This window comes from Rhea americana, unplaced genomic scaffold, assembly GCF_003343005.1.
Source record: "Rhea americana isolate MKP2758 unplaced genomic scaffold, rheAme1 scaffold_70, whole genome shotgun sequence".
NCBI lineage: Eukaryota > Metazoa > Chordata > Aves > Rheiformes > Rheidae > Rhea > Rhea americana.
This window is the reverse complement of record NW_028186868.1, coordinates 3,120,827-3,136,958: the sequence shown is the minus strand read 5'-3', so window position 1 is coordinate 3,136,958 and position 16,132 is coordinate 3,120,827. Positions and strand designations below refer to the sequence as shown.

The window sequence follows — 16,132 nt, the reverse complement described above, 5'->3', positions numbered from 1 at the left end:
AGACTGCATTATTTGTAAAATTTGCATTTAAATTTCACARATGGCATGCACTTCTGAAGATATTATTCCTCACCTGCATTAGAATAAATAAATACATATACACACATATACACACATTCATACACGTGYGTGTGTGTGCTTTCAAAGAGCGGTTCTATTCCAGGGCCTGCTACATGCACATATTTGTATAAGGTCAGTCATGAAAGAAGTATTCAGTGAAGATTATCCGTTGTTCTGCGATCTATGTGTAACCATTCAGTTTGTCTCCCACTCTTAATCATAGTTCATATTGTTACTTGGTTAGATAAATAAATGCCATATTTAAGATTACCATATTTACTTCCCACTCAACTGTGACCATTCTGAAGWCTGGTGGTTTTGGTATTTGTTGAGTAATATGTCACATAAAAGCAGAATTGGTCCAAATGCAAAATAAAACACAAAAAAAATTAGTTTCTTTACTGTAAGCTGTATCAGCTACTAACAGACAAAATACGGCTTTATATGTGCACAAATTCTTGTCAAAAATCATTCAGTTATGGGTTTCACAATTTCCACTCAAGCCCTATATTTTTATCCCTGTGTTTCTATAGATTTTTTTTTGTATTTTTTCCTGAAGATTGTTTCCTGCAAAATCAAAGAGAAAAATCACCTTTTTTTATTTATTTATCAAAGCATGAAAGAGATCGTTGTATGTTACTAAGAAATTTCTCTTACAGTGGTTAAGAGTGCAAATTAGTCCCCAATAGTGCAATGGATCCTGAGAAACACTGCAAAGAAACTATGTGAGTTCTAGGCTGCACTAAATCATGTTAAGAAATGACAGGAAATAAAAGSAGCAGGTTTTTCCTGGTGTGAGAACCATTAGGAAACAATTTGGAGAAAAATAGAGAATGGGATTAGCACAAATGCTTGCCTCTAGGAAGTGTGAGAGAAGGAAGTTAAGAGTACAGAGAACCTTAGCAGTAGGTGAACTGGTCAGTGAAACAGAAAATTGTAAGCCCCAGCAAAGGCTGTAGGCTGAAGGAAGATAAGTAGTTAGGCCACCAGTGAAAGCAACACAAGTTGTAGCCTTGATGAGTAAAAGGATAAATTCTGAGACTTGATGTGCATACCTGTTCTTGTTTAGAAGAGAATTTTTAGCCTTTGCTTCCTTCCATCCAAGAAAGCATGGAAACTGAAAAGACAATCATGATCCAAGAAGGCAGACAGCTCTGCTATACAAGCACTCTAGCTTTATATTACTCCTGAAGAGTACACATTTTCTTAGCACATCAGTCAAACCATTCTGAGCATTTCAGGAGCACCTAATAGTTTGACGAATGTACTTACATATGTCAAATCTCTCAACTAACAGACTGATGAGACCTACAGCAAGGTACTGGATAGTTGAGAGATAATAACCCATTAGTAACAGAATGTGTGTCAGGATGTTTTGAAGGAGAGGAAGTTGTTTGCAAAGTAAGAAAAATGGATGAAAATTTATCATAGATTGTGAACATACAGAGGAAATGCAAGTGCCGAACTTAAAACACAAACACAATATATGTGCATTTGATCCCAAGGACTCAAAATCATTAAGGYGGACACATGACTTGGAGAAGACCTACTTATTTTTATCTTTTAGCTATTCRCATCTTTTTCTTCCTAATACTCCAAATCTACTGCTTTGTGAAAATACTTCATTAGCAACTGAAATTACAGACAGTGTCCTATTTGTTTATAGAGTTTGACTTATAGCAAGTCTTCCAGTGACCAGCCTTTCTTTTATATGTACACTGGCATRTATGTGTGTGTATGTATATATGTATAAAATTAATTATGACATGTTTATATCTGAATGAATTTATCTTAGCATATTTATTTATTCTTCTGGTGAAAGACTAGTTTGTACTTACTATTTTGTTCAGCRGCTACCAAAGGGAGATCCTAATTTGTTTGTGGGATGCTGAGAAGCCTTATAAACTTACTATTATAGCACTTTTGATGTTTAAATTTACTAGTTTAACTGCTTTAACCCATTTCCCTCAARGTACTATCAAAGAGGAAGAGATATKGCTCTTGTCTAAGGCAAAGAATTATTTTTAGTATTATAAACAAAGAACTTAAGAAGATGCCACTAATCCCTGCCAGGTAATCAGTTTATTTCATGGCCTCTGAATTGAACACATTTCAAAACAGCAACGTTAATACAACTCCAGGAATTATTTTTAAAGGATTCCTCCTYCCTCACTGAGGATGCTTTACAGCAGTAGTAGGAACCAGCAAGACATTAATTAGATAGTGATATTTATTTTACATTAATACAATATTTCCTGCCCCACGGATGGATAAAAACAACCACTCATAAGTCAGTAATTGAAGAGCTGTCAAAATATAGTGCTATTGAATCTGTTGCTCCTTTTGGAAGACAATTAGCTCTAGTAATTATTCAGAATTGTCATGGCTGCCCTATAAAGTAGTGATTTTTCTTCTTAGCATCACAAATGGAAGGATCCAGTGTACTTGTCATCAAAATTGYATGGAGAGATATCTCCTAAATATCCATAATGGATGCAAGGCACACAACATTGTTTTAGATTTTATGAAACTGTTTTAACACAGTACTTAGAAATATATCACATCAAAAGGACTAAGAATTATTATTTGAAAAGGAAGCTTATTAAGGATATGTAAGGCTATTGTCAGAAGGTAGATTATTCTACTGGTAAATATTAGAGCTTTGATTTCTTCTGAAAGAAGCTGACAATAGCATTTAGACATTCATCAGACAACCACCTCTCCTTGAGGACTTCACACTCTTGATCATTCACTGCATGGAGCTTCTCCTTCTCCACACCTCGTAACAGTTGCTTTGACACTGCCAAGGACTGGAAGAGAAAGAGAGAAAAAATACTTGCATTCAATGAGGAACATGAACAAGGAAGTTATGTTTCTCTATACCTTAATTTAGTTATTACAGAAGTAGCACAATAAATGCATAGTTGTACTCGAACTAAGTTGCATTAATATTGTATTTTAAGCCAGTCTTTTACCTATAAGCTAAYTATTGTATTTAATTGCTACAAGTGTTAATAAAATGGGGACTCACGGGGGAGCAAAACATCAGCCCACTCAGTGCTCATAATTAAATAGATGGGTGTAAAGACTGAGACCTGTTCAACTGTCTGCAATGCCAAATGTAACTTGCATTATTGACAGTTGGTACGACTGTCTTTTCATTTCCAATGCATCATAGTATCATTGTGACTCAAGTAGTAGTTTTGCAAAACCTGAACTACTAGAATTGAGCATGATGAGTGAATTCAGGAAACAGTAAATCCACCCACCCAGCCTCATCTTGAATACTCAAGAAATGCATAGTTAGTACAATAATATTGTAGAATCAGCAGTAAGGCTCTTAAACCTAAATTGYTGCCAAAATAAAAATCTAAGAGAAGGAATCAAAGACAAGTGCATCAGACTGTAAGTGGATTAAGTAGCTAATCTTTAAGGCATTTCTGCCAGTAAGTCACATTCATTCAGGGTAGAAGAAAGGTATCTATCTCAGCAGCGGAGGAACTGGGACAGACCTATGTCTGAAAATGTACTGAACTTTGTTATTTCAGTTAAGAATGAAGTGAAACCAAAGAACAGAGTAAATCTGGCAGAAAAACTGGGAATATTAGACTTGTAAATTGGAGAAAATCTAAAAAGACTTACATTTTTAGGAAGACTTGCATAAGCTTTTAATCTTGCCCAAACTTCCTTCTGAAAAGTCCTGTTGGGGAAGACTTCAGTCACAAGTCCCTGGGCACAGGCTTCAGCTGCAGTCAGCTTTTTGTTGAAAAGCAACATCTCGGTTGCCTAAATGCAAGCAGAGAGTGTGAGACTCAAGACTTGAGGAATCTGAYAGGAAAGGTGCAAACTTCCATTTCACATTGTTCTAGTCTTTTGACTGYTAATGTCTGCTTTCTGAGAAGAACACAGCTCCTACTGTTCAAGAGTCTACATGCCTATTTGAGCAGAGCTCCAAGGATGTCACCTGAAGTTACCTCATCATTATTTTATTTATTTACTTCCTACAGTGATYCCAGGATTTCTAGAACTGGGATTGGTAGGCTGTACCTTACTGAATAGACTATCCTTGATATTTTTAGGTTTATAAAGTACTTGCTCAGATTTAAGTCTTTCTCCTCTGGTGGAGGATGCCATGAGACAGAAAACTTTCATGAACATCCCAGTATGGATTTGGAAGYATTCAGTACTCTCTTATGGTGCCTATGCTGATACTGTCATTACATTTCTTAATCTTCAGTTCAAGAGATACCAACAGGAGCYTTCTTTGAGGACACTTGCTGTGACYCTACTTGGARGATAACAACACAGAGAGGTCAAAAGATTCCATGTATAGTACAGATGTTCTTACCTTGGCTAAGCCCATGATTTTTGGAAACAGGTAAGAAGAACATCCTTCTGGACTCTGTCCAAGTTGACTAAATGGGGTGTGAAATGTTGCCTAGTAAAAATAAGATCAAAATAAAGCAAACCTCAGAACCAGTTCACAGGACAACAGTACTAGGATTTAGTTTTCATTTTAAAGCTTCTGCTGTAACAGCGTTTACCAGAGATATATTTGAACCTTTATTATAATAGGCTTTAAATATTATCCGGTAACACAGCTTCATCTCAGTGCACACAAGACTTTGTTTATACAACATGATTTCCTTTTCTTAATAATCCCATTGATRAAGTTACCTTATTTGAATGGAGTACTTCAAAAAACTAACTTGCATGTGCAAAATCTTTATAGAAAGGATGTTCATAGACATCTGCTCTAAAAGTTATTAAGTACATAACCAAGTAATTTATAGCTAAGAAGTACCTTGCTGCCTGAAGGCACATTCTGAGTTTATTTCACTGCTGAAAAATTTAAGTGATTGTGAATCTTTCTTCAAATTTTATGCAAATTTTRAAAGAATCTGTGGCAGAAATGCATCTTGAGATCATACAGAACAGWACCCCAACTGCAAATTAAAACTGAACTGCAGAACTTTATTTTTAACAGCTTACATCAACATCTGGCAAGGAAGACAAAATACTCARCTTTATTTCCATTTAAAAATATGAACTGATGTTGCCAATGCAGCTTTCACTGTAATAGAAGGTAAGCATGGCTTACTGTACCACAGATACCCTTACAGTCAGACAGATCAATAACCTTCCTAAGAATGTGACACACAAAATTGGAAGTAAGAATGTATTAGACAGCATCTGCTAGGATACAAGTTGGTATAACTGATGCTGGTGTAGGAAGAGGAGAAGAACTATACCAGTGATGCACACTGGTGCCCCCCAAACTGCAGCTAGATCCAACCAGAAGGCAATTTTTCTTGATTCCCAAGAACACTGATCTGTTGTCAGACTGGTCTGTGTAGTGTCTCATAAACATAGCTGKCAATAATCCGCTCTGTGAATACCTACCTGAGAATAAAAACAGATCCTGAAAATACTGACGTTTGCTATTTTTGGAATAGGTAGCCAGTGCCTAGGGCACTCAAACCAAACTGGTGCAGAATGTGAAAGTAAAAGGTAATTTGAATGAGAAGGACATTACTGCCTGAGAGTTTACAATCCTGGGAAGGGAAGACTGAGAGAACAGTCAMCTTTAAGACGACTTCAGTAAACTCAAAGATAATAGGAAAACTCTTCTGAAAAACTAGGTGAAGGGCCCACTTGGACCCTACAGAATTCCTCAAAGAACACATGGAAAAGCTGTCCTAGTGAGGGTAGGCAGATACTAGCAGATTGTCTCAGCTAAATCATAAGCTCTTCACTGACTTTAAACACAAGTACACAGGAAGTGAAAAATAGGTCAGATGACTAAGGATGAGAGCAGTATGAACAYGTAGAGATTTAAAAAAATTAGAAATACAAGGCACAAAGTAAGATTCAACTACAGTGATAATGTACATGAATAGTAAAAGGAAGTCCAAATATGAGTCTAAATATATCCAAGTGAGAAGGTGCTACTGAGAGGATGCCAAAATTACCAAACAAATATTTGGATTAATCTTCAGCTAAGGCTATGCTAAGTTATGGCTGTAAGGGATATCCTGCTGAGGAAAAATGATTAGAATTCAAAATAGTCTCAATAAATTGCGTAAGTATGAATAAAAAGATACCATTTAATATAGATAAGTATAAAGTTTGGCAGGAGTAATTGTTAATACAATATAGGATAGGAACTGTTTAACTAGCAGTTTCACAGTAAGGGATCCTGGGGTTGTGACAGTTCACAAATTGTATGCAAATCAAATGACATTCTGGGCTGTTAAAACAGGAACACAGCCTGCAAAACATGAAGAAATTATTCTGCTCTATTTTGTATTGGTAAAACATGAGCTGGAGTGGTGTTTCCAGTTTGTATCGTTATGCTTAAAGAGAGGCTTGGRACGACTGGAAGGAGTCCAGAGGAGCATGGTCACAGGTCTAAGARAGCATATGAGGAACAACTGCATTAATTGGCCTTGTTCAGCTCCAAAAAGAATTGACAGAAAGAGTAGAGGTAAACCTGAGAGGTGTCTAATAGTTTTTAAGTACATTGGAGGCTTTTGCAAGGGARAATGAAAAGTCTGTTCTTTACATCCACAAACAAGGAACAATAGGTTCAGCCTGCAGCCAGAAAAAACAGATGGTGGGGGGCAGGGGAGAGAGAGAAGGAAAACCCAACAAGCTTCTAACAAAAAAAGAGACTCAAGGACTGGAACAGACTGAATAAATAAAGTACATTATACAGTCATCTGTCAGGAGTGACATGGTCCTAATTGACCCTGTTTTGGGGCAAGCAGAAGGACCCTTGCAGCTCAATTTTCCTAAGTCTCACAGTGGTAAACCACCAACCTAGCAGGGACTTTGGGAAAAAATCCAACACAGCTGCTGAAGAAGGAATCCAAAAGTACCACCCATTACGGACAATTCCAGCTCAGAAAGCAATAGCTTGCCTAAAATGATTTCACACCTGGGGTTAAGTTCTATGTTTGTTTACTAACTTTAAACAAAAGAATATCAGTGGCACAAAAAGTAAGTGATATAATAGGATTCTGCGCTATGCTTTAATGTAGCTTTTTTGTACATTTGGCAAGTCTTCTTAAAAAGAATCTTGAGCTGGATAAATCAAAGCTTTTCAAGTTATCTTTAAACAAAGATTTGATAAAATGCTAGTTACTGCACTCCCATTCCATACTAATCTTTTGTTCTCCCCACACCTTGCCCCAAGTGGCTTTGCAGTTATTGTCTCACATCAGCTACTGTACCTCTTGGTACAGTAAAAAGTACAGTAAAGTTTCTAAACTGAAGCTCAGTACCTTGGTAATGTAACCACAGCAAAGAAATTCCACGCATGTTAAGCATCAGCTGATGCATGACTATATTGCTAATTAATATAAGTGTTCCTCAATATGACATAAGAAGTTCTTACACTAGTGTGTGCTTTTCTGCCGGATTACTCTAGACCAAATAACACTTGCTAGAGACCTTTAGATACTGTCTTCGGATCAGCTGTGTAATGTACTCACCAGGTCAGAAGCGTAGACAATGTCACACAATCCAAGGAGCGTTACAGAGATTCCAATGGCTGGGCCGTTCACCACTGCAATCAGTGGTTTAGGAAAATCAATAAAATGTGCAACAAACTCTCTGGAGAGAAGGAAAAACAGAATGTGAGAGCATCAAATATAAATTACTTTCAAACAGACATGATTAGGTACTACAAAAAACATGGGTTATGTCCTAGGTAGCATATGTTCTGACCTTTTTCAAATGAATATTGACAAAGAAAATAAGCGCTACTGAAATACTTCTATTTCCTGACCAAGATCCAAATACATGCATGTCAGCCCAGCTTTCTTAGATGCTGCAATCAAATTATGAAAGTGCTGTGTTCTGGAACTACAGTTATTGACTACAGCTAACTAACAAGAACAATCTTTTGCCCTATCTAMCTACTTGCCTACCTATCTATCCATCCCAATTCCATTCTTGGGATATTCTTTCTCTTCATAGATTCTGTTCTGCCATGAAGCTCCAGCGGGCACCAGAACTGTGATGCAACTACAACTCAGATTTCCCTAGTGCTCTTCTGTACATGTTTGGGAAAAAAAAGTGTTTTATTTGACAGCTACTGCACCATCCAAAGAGTGCAAGATAGATTCTCAAAATATTTTTTTTTTCCAAAAGTGAACAGCTGTGATGACTCCACTCCTCCGGCCCCTCTGTGCATCAGTTGTAATGAAGCACTGCACTTGRGCAATATCAACAGGATAACAAATACAGTCTTCTGACAAGAGCAAGGTGAAAGATCATGAAGTATACATGTGAGACTGTGCATTGTGATGAATGTCCTACAAAAGCATGGCTGGTTGGAACACTTGCCAAATGTTGCTGAACAACATTTTAGTAACAGTTTAGGACTGTGTCATTGTACTTTGCAGGGGCAACCGTGATGCAAAGATAGCTTGCCTAAGTAAAAGCCACAAAACTGAGTACTTGCAATTCATCTTTAAAACAAACCAAAAACACCATTTGCTTTTCTGCATATTTCAGATTTTCCATCAATTGTAAGTGCTTAAGATAAGAATCTAAACTGGCAAGCATCTCTCAAATGAAATAGTCATGTATAGATGTAAAAGGAGGACAAAATCTGCTTAAAACTGAGTAGGAAAGAAAGACTGTTGTTTGTTGCAAGAACTATTTCAGCCACTGTCTCAGATGATGTCTCTGATCTTCCTCAAAAGACCAGAGTCTTCTCTTAATTTATTTTATCTTCTTACCATAGAAGATAAAATAATTTAACAAATAGATTGAGACTAAAGGATGGAATTAAGGTATCAGACTTCCTGGGGCATTTTGGGCAAGCCTGTAATACCTAGTCTCTGTAGAAAGCAACATGCCAGTGAAGGTATCTTAGCATATCCTGCTAGTGGAGACATTGCTTTATAGCAAAAAATGATCATTTTTTTTCATTGCAGTTTACAGCTGATAAAGACAAAATCATGTTTTTAGCATTATCTGCACAGACTTTGGGGCTTAAAAATAAAACCAAGTTTCAAGTATYACTGTACTTAAAAAACAATTTCTAGTATGCATCTCATTTCCTCCTTTATTTGATGTGATTAATACTGCTTCTCCCACATAGTCCTTGTGTATATGTAACATTCTGAGCTCTTTGACACAATCACCTAACCGGATGTATTGTACTTARCATAACTCAGTCCCTACTGTCATGCTTTCTAACAAGGCCTGCAAATGGTATTTTACCCATTACAGTAATTTAGGCATATATGAAACCAAGATGATCTACCTGAGTAGTAGTGCTCCATCTTTTGCCATCTTCTCAGTTTGACCAGCTTGGACATTAGTAAAATTATTCAGATCATTTCCACTACAATAGTACTCTCCATTTCCTGCAGAAAGAACACACACACAAAAAAATGCAGCAATRTTTTCTGAGTGGATTACATTTACAAAAGAATTTCATTCTAACAATATTAAGTAATTAGAGGAATTGTCTCAAAGTAGAAAAAGTATCTTAAAGGACATCTACAGTTTAGCATAATACTGTCAAATGAAAAGTGTCTTTTATTTCTCTCCCCAAGTACTTGTTCAGCTTTCTTCTGTCAGTTCACAATCATTCACAAAGCACGAAGAARTATTTTTTAAAACAGAAAAATATATTATTATATATAAYGTATATATATTTCATATATACACACATAGGTATAAGTTTATGCATTTCCCTTCACTCCCCTTCAAACTGACACAGGAATCGGAGCAGAYAGAATAACATATTTAAAATACAGTGCAAGTTTCGCTTTTATTATGTCCTATTGGGAAAATGGCATAGCAGTCTAAGGAGACCAATGACAGCACTGCATTGAAATCACTGTACTAAATGATGTATTTTTCAATAGGAAGTAGTTGGCAAAGGCATAAGAGAGTTTGAGACACAGTGGAAAAAGCAATGACTATTTAAAAGCTAGAGAGGACGATGACTGCATGATTTAATTCTCTAAATCATCCTCTGTTCCATGAGGATATTTACAGATCAGGCTTTTCTCTGTTTAGTATATGTATTACTTTATGCTGCAGTACTCTTACTATTTAAAATGGAATAGAAAGGTTTGTGCAGGAGAGTTTGCCGTTTACTCCTAGCTATACATTTGATACACATTCTAGCTGTATGAAGAGCCTTTCCCATGCTTTAAGGATTGATGTGCTTAGTCATGGCTAATGAAAGGAAATTCAGTGTCCTGGGAATATGASAGTGTTGGTAAAGATGATAGTAGAGATGAACACATACACAATTACCTCAGAAGTGACAAAGGGTAAACCTGCTCAATCCCCAAATCACCTTGTGTCCACACTACTTAGCTGCAAGCCTTAAGCTTTGACTAATTTTCTAGCTGTATGCTCAAAAGCATACCTAACTGCAATGAGGACGAGCCACACAGGCAGAGCCTGCCACAGCCACTCTTTTCCTCTCACCTGCCAGTGATACAGTGTTGTTCAGTCAGTGTCAGACAGAAGCAGACCAAAGAGTCCTCTCTAGAATTCAAATACGATGTCACCAGAACAACATGACTTCACAGGTAGCTTGACTTTAGACTGCCCTTTTGCATGATAGCTGCAGTTGTCCAGTTGTACACATCATGTATGTGGTGACTGAGATGTAYACAGGTGGGCCAGACTGCAGCTTGTATGGACAACTCTTTTCCATGACAGACACAGAAAAATCAAAATCAAGTAACAGTTTTTTCTGTATGATCATAAGTAAAGATGAACTGTGAACTTCTGTTAAGTATTCCAGGGCAGTATTTGAAAGGTTTGTTTGTTTTTAACATTTTCTGATGTATGACAGAGGTAGACAAAATAGACTAAAGCCATCCAAATGAACTCTAAAAGCTATGGTGAAGAAGCTGTGGAGCAGATAGATCACCTACTTAAAAGTAATATAGCTTTTAGAGTATCTCATGTTCATCTTGCATCTCAGAAAGATGTTTTGACATACCAGCAAGCCGACTGAAAAATTTGAAACACCATCTTTTATAGAATTTTGTCAAAATGCTTTGGAAAACTTTTGGTCTATACTAAAGGAAGCAATTTCCTCACTTATATACAATTCTGTCTTAGCTTAAAGACATGTAGATAGCTCATGTCAGGATTGTATTTTGGCATAAAATAAAATAAATTTAAGAGAGGCATAAAAAATGCAGTACCAGTAATAACTGCTATGGTAGAATCATCTTTGGCAGCTTCTTCAAGCGCTTTGATAATTTCTCTGTACATCTGCATAAGACAAAAATCAACAAAGAACAATTGTGATGCTGTAAGAGATCATAAAAAGGAGATCCACACTGACAACAAGGAGCTTGGGAGATAGTTTAAGTATGGTTCTTTTAAATATGTACAAAACATGCATCCATAGGAAGTACTGCAGTATTTCTGACCACAAAGACATAAGCTTGCAATACTCAGACTTCCAATGAAAATCTAAAGGTCAAAATAAGGTCCTTTGGGAGATAAACATTAACTGGAAACAGCTTATTTTAAAACCTGAAWAGTAGTATGACAAGCGGGCAAAATAATATATTAAAGAATTAGCAATGAGGGCAAGAGTCCTAGCTCTGGCACTTCTGCAGTTGTGAAAYAGGATGATTATGTGGCTTCTCCAACAAGATGCATTTCCTCTTAAAGATAGCTATAGAAACAGGACAACTATACAGAGATAAATACAGTACTGCTGAGCCAAAGTAGGCTGTCCACGTTCTTTGTTATAAGCAAGACTACAGTCAAATCTTGTTTCCAGAAAGCAAACGGGTCTTCCTACAGGTTGCTGTTTTAGTTCAGCGCTGACCATAACTCTATATTAAGTTAAAAAAAAAAAAGAAAAAAAAAAAAAGAAAAAAAAGGCACAGCAAACATCAATCTTTTAAACGCTTGTAAAACATTAGCAGAGTGATTTGATTCTATATGGCATCGCTATACCTTAGACTGTAGTTGGAGTTAAGACACTAAACCTTCATAAGATTCAGACCACTATGCTTCAGTAAGTTCTGTTAAACCTGTAGCAATAATCATTTAAAAGCTTAAGTAACTTACCCACGAAAGAAAAAACAGTTAAACCTCCCAAGCCAGTTTCTTTACCTTATGGCTGATGGCATTTTTCTTCTCAGGTCGGTTAAGCATTATCTTTGTGATGTTGTTTTTGGTAGTAACTATTATTGTTTCATAGCCATCATGTCTGCTCTCTTCTAGAGCAGCATCTTTCACCTGGCTAGAAGATTCTGCAGAAACCAGACTTGAGACAAGCTCAGTGTATTTCTGCTTGGCATTATCCTGCAAAGAGAAAAAACCAACAAGATTATCAAATGTTGAAATCCAAACCAGTTTGTTCTTCTATTCTTAAAATGGGAAGCCATAAAAAGAAGGGGAGCGTGACCCCAGGATAAATGAAAAAAATCTTTCAATTAGAAAGCATGCTAATTAAGGTAAGAATATGAAGATATTGTACTTAAACATTGCAGATTGTGATTAAATTCAGCTGGAAAACAGCAACAAAGGATCTGCAAAATAAAGTACATAAATGTTGCAATGATAATGACATTATTTTTTTTGAGAAATGTCCCTATCCATGTGTGAGAATACCTGAAAGCCCTCTGTCATAATCACAGCATTTACACACTTCAATTCATGAATCCTTTATTGCTGCTTTCCAGTTGGCCACTTCTCCAACAACAACAAATTTTATTTTAGAACATTATGTTTTGCTGGAAATAAGAATACTGAAATGGATCCATGGCACTTAAAAATTTCTTACAGACACTAGTTAGCATTTAGCACAAACATGACATGCAAAGGCCTAAAAAACTCTCCCCCCTCATGTCTACAGTAAGTAGTGATTAAAAAAAAATTGCAAATGCTTGGTTGTTACATCTATTTCCTTGAAATGATGTTATACTTCAAGAATTTCTGGAATCTCTAATACGTGAAAATATTTATTCCCTCTCAACTATAGCTTCAAGAGTAGATTCTTCTCCTTGAGTATTTTAACTACTTCCAAAAGATGCACAGTGCCATCTAAAAAAATCAACCACCACCACAAAACCTTTCCTGGTTCCTATCCTTTCCCCAGCTCACCCACAGTGATATTCTGACCTAACTGATTTTCTTTCAACACACGTATCATAGGTAAATGAAATATTTCAAAGCACATTAAAAAAAAAAAAAAAAAAAAAAAAAGCTGTGTTAAGTAGCATCTATGACTAACATCCAAAACTATTCCCAACAGCAGGCCTAATGAATTAGTGACACAGCCTGTTTGTAAAGCTTATGTTTCCTTCAGTTACTACAAGTGGAAGAAACTGTGCTACATGCAATAGCTATGTGTAATATCAGACTTAAGACAATCTGCATGAAAATAGAATACTTATGTACCTTTGATTCTATATTCTGCCTGCTCATTTCACTTCAGATAAAGACTTCTCAAAAGGTTGTAAAAGGTAAGAAAAATCTCAAGATCAACTGAGCAAGAATGAAAAGAGGCTCTCAATACACCATTTTTATAGCGACTTTTTTCTAGTCTTTTAGTTAGAGACCGATTTTTTAAGGTGACAAACTTATCAACATCATGCTGGATTCACAGATTTGTTCTTTGTCTAAACAGGGAGAGAGAGAGAGAAAGAGAGAGAGAGAGAAAGACAGACAGGCAATGTTTAGTAGCATGTGAAATTACAGGAGAGGCCTAATTCTGTGCTGTCAAGGTAGAATTTTCATTTTGGCTAAAGGAAAACTATGTATGAATCTTCACCATATAGCCTCCCTCCAAGAGCATTTAATTCTTGTACTTCTGCATTTGATAGAAAGAGTGAATAAGACAAATTTTCCTTTCTTTAATGACTGGTAGGACTTGCTACAGATGGAAGGCTTTTTTGGAACCTCCCAATCCAGATGTTTAATCTACCTCCATATAATAGTAAGATCTATGAGAGCAACAGAGAGAAGGATCACAAGTYAAGGAACAAGAAGAGTGAGGCTCAATCCATCTCTCCCTTAAAGGGAACAGTAGAATACAACATAATGTTAAAAACTACATTTTTACGGTAAGTCAGTACACACATAAGATCTCTTACATTGATACAAGCTGTTAGTAATAACTTAAAACTAGGCTTACAYAGAAAAAAAAATCTCCAAACATTAAAGTATTGAAATGATTATGAGAATACAGTGGAAACACTTTGGTGCCTGAAGCAGAGRCCCTAGCTAGCACATAATATGTTTACATACCATTCATTTACATACCAGGCACTTGAAGCTACAGTAATTTAGAAAGTAGCTAGGTGAACTATAGATATCATCACCTGAGACAAATTGCGAAGAGAATTCCATGCATCCCATTTGGCCTTCTTAACAAAGTCCAGCATACCTGGTTTGGGAGAATTGCAGGGACCCTCAGTAGCCTGGGATGAAAGGGAAACAAACTAAATCTTTGTTTAAAGTCAGACGTCTTAGTAGAAAAGAAAACAACCTTTAGGAAGATTTATGTGATCAGAATACAAAATTCAGCTCTGAGGGAAGGAAAATCTAACTGTTGAGCTACATTCAGACAGTCTGCATACCATGAAACTTCTCTGTCTGCCATTTCCTAATGGCTGGGGCTGGCTTTCAGATGCCCCTAACCAATAAGAGATATTAATTAAAAAATATACATGTATAAATATATTCTCAGCAAACTATCTCAAAATTGTTATTAAAAAGAAAGTTTTAAAAGTGTAAGTTGTTTGAACAAATATATCATTATTTAAGATCTAGTAAACTGGAACTAACTTCACAGCTGGCCCTGCTTTGAGCAAGGTGGTTGGACAAGATGACCTGCAAAGGTCTCAGCTATTCTAAAGTACTCTATAATTATTTTTCCTGAAGAAAGGTATGCTATTTTATTATATAGATAAATATTTAGAGTTGGTGGATAAAAAAGAAAARATGTATTTATGAGCCATTATTGTTAGTTACTGAAATTACCTGAAACATTCTATTATCTTTAAGATGTTTTTTTAAAAGGATGATTGATTGCCACCTTCAACAAGYCATGGCCTGTACTGACCCTGTACCCAAATTTGATTTACAAATACTTCCCTACATACCAGTACAAATSCCCCTAAGGACTTGCAGCAGTATCTACATAGTTTCCTTCCATGCTGTAGTAAATAACCTTCACTCAGAGTAAGTGTGGAGGAAGAGTTCCTTGAAATAAAAGCAAACAAGCAAGCAAAAACCATACCCACAAAGTCAACCTTCAAATGTTAATACTGCTAGATTATAGGACCAGATGACTGTCTGCAGATAAAACAAAGTTAAGAGAAAGCATGYGGCATTCCCTTTTTTTCCTGAGCACCAGCAATTTTCCTGTGCTACATGAATACAGGGCAYATTATATGGAAGGCATCACACAGTGGATGTAATTCGGTTCAAGTCCTTTGAATAAAGGTTTCTATTTGAAGGACAGTTTACAAGATGAAACACTCTGCCTTCCTTCTGAATTCAGGCAGAATTTGAGGGGCTAGCATTTCAGAAACAGGATTTGACTGCTTGAAATGAAAAGCTTCTTAAGATATAATGCGTTAGAACCGCCTATATTTTAACTATTTACTTTAAATATATATATTATGGGTCCATCCCCTCAGATTATAATTTCCTCTTAAAAAACAAAACAAGTCAAGCCTACCTGTTTAAACAAAGCGTAGAGCTTCAACTTAACTTCATTCCCAGGATCCTTTTTCAAAAGCTTCAGCTGCTCTTGAGCCTTCTCRAAGTCTTGCTGGCTGACTTGCATGGTGGCTGCTGTCATGTGCAGGTGAATGGCTGGAATGCAAATAGCTTGCACTTGCCTATTAATAAAGTGGGAAAAAAATCATTAATTGCATTTTTTTTAAGACTAGAGAAGAAAAATAYGCTGATTTAAAGATATTTAAGTAAATGTAAAACATTAAAAATTTGTACCTGCACTGTTCAAAACAACAACAAAGCRAAGAAAAAAAAAGGCAAAAAGAAACTACAGGAAAGTTGCTTTAAAAGTTGGATTCAGCTGTAACATAAT

The 16,132-nt window shown here is 36.2% G+C and overlaps 1 protein-coding gene across 3 annotated transcripts; it reads right to left on the bottom strand.

Moving 5' to 3' along the window:
• Positions 1–320: 320 nt before the first annotated feature.
• ECI2 (enoyl-CoA delta isomerase 2) lies at positions 321–15,928 on the bottom strand. Of its 3 annotated transcripts, XM_085321648.1 has the most exons (11): positions 15,761–15,928; positions 14,397–14,495; positions 12,184–12,375; positions 11,256–11,325; positions 9,341–9,443; positions 7,557–7,677; positions 4,409–4,498; positions 3,703–3,846; positions 2,779–2,870; positions 1,116–1,177; positions 321–627 (listed from the first exon to the last, which is right to left on the bottom strand). In XM_085321648.1, the coding sequence occupies exons 1-10, from the start codon at positions 15,881–15,883 to the stop codon at positions 1,126–1,128; spliced, it is 1,086 nt and encodes a 361-aa protein (XP_085177774.1). In that variant the 5' UTR covers positions 15,884–15,928; the 3' UTR covers positions 321–627; positions 1,116–1,125. The 3 variants fall into 3 exon arrangements, with proteins under 3 accessions (XP_085177774.1, XP_085177773.1, XP_085177772.1); XM_085321647.1 differs by having other exon boundaries at positions 321–1,177; XM_085321646.1 differs by lacking the exons at positions 321–627; positions 1,116–1,177 and having other exon boundaries at positions 2,124–2,870.
• Between the last annotated feature and the right edge of the window lie 204 nt (positions 15,929–16,132).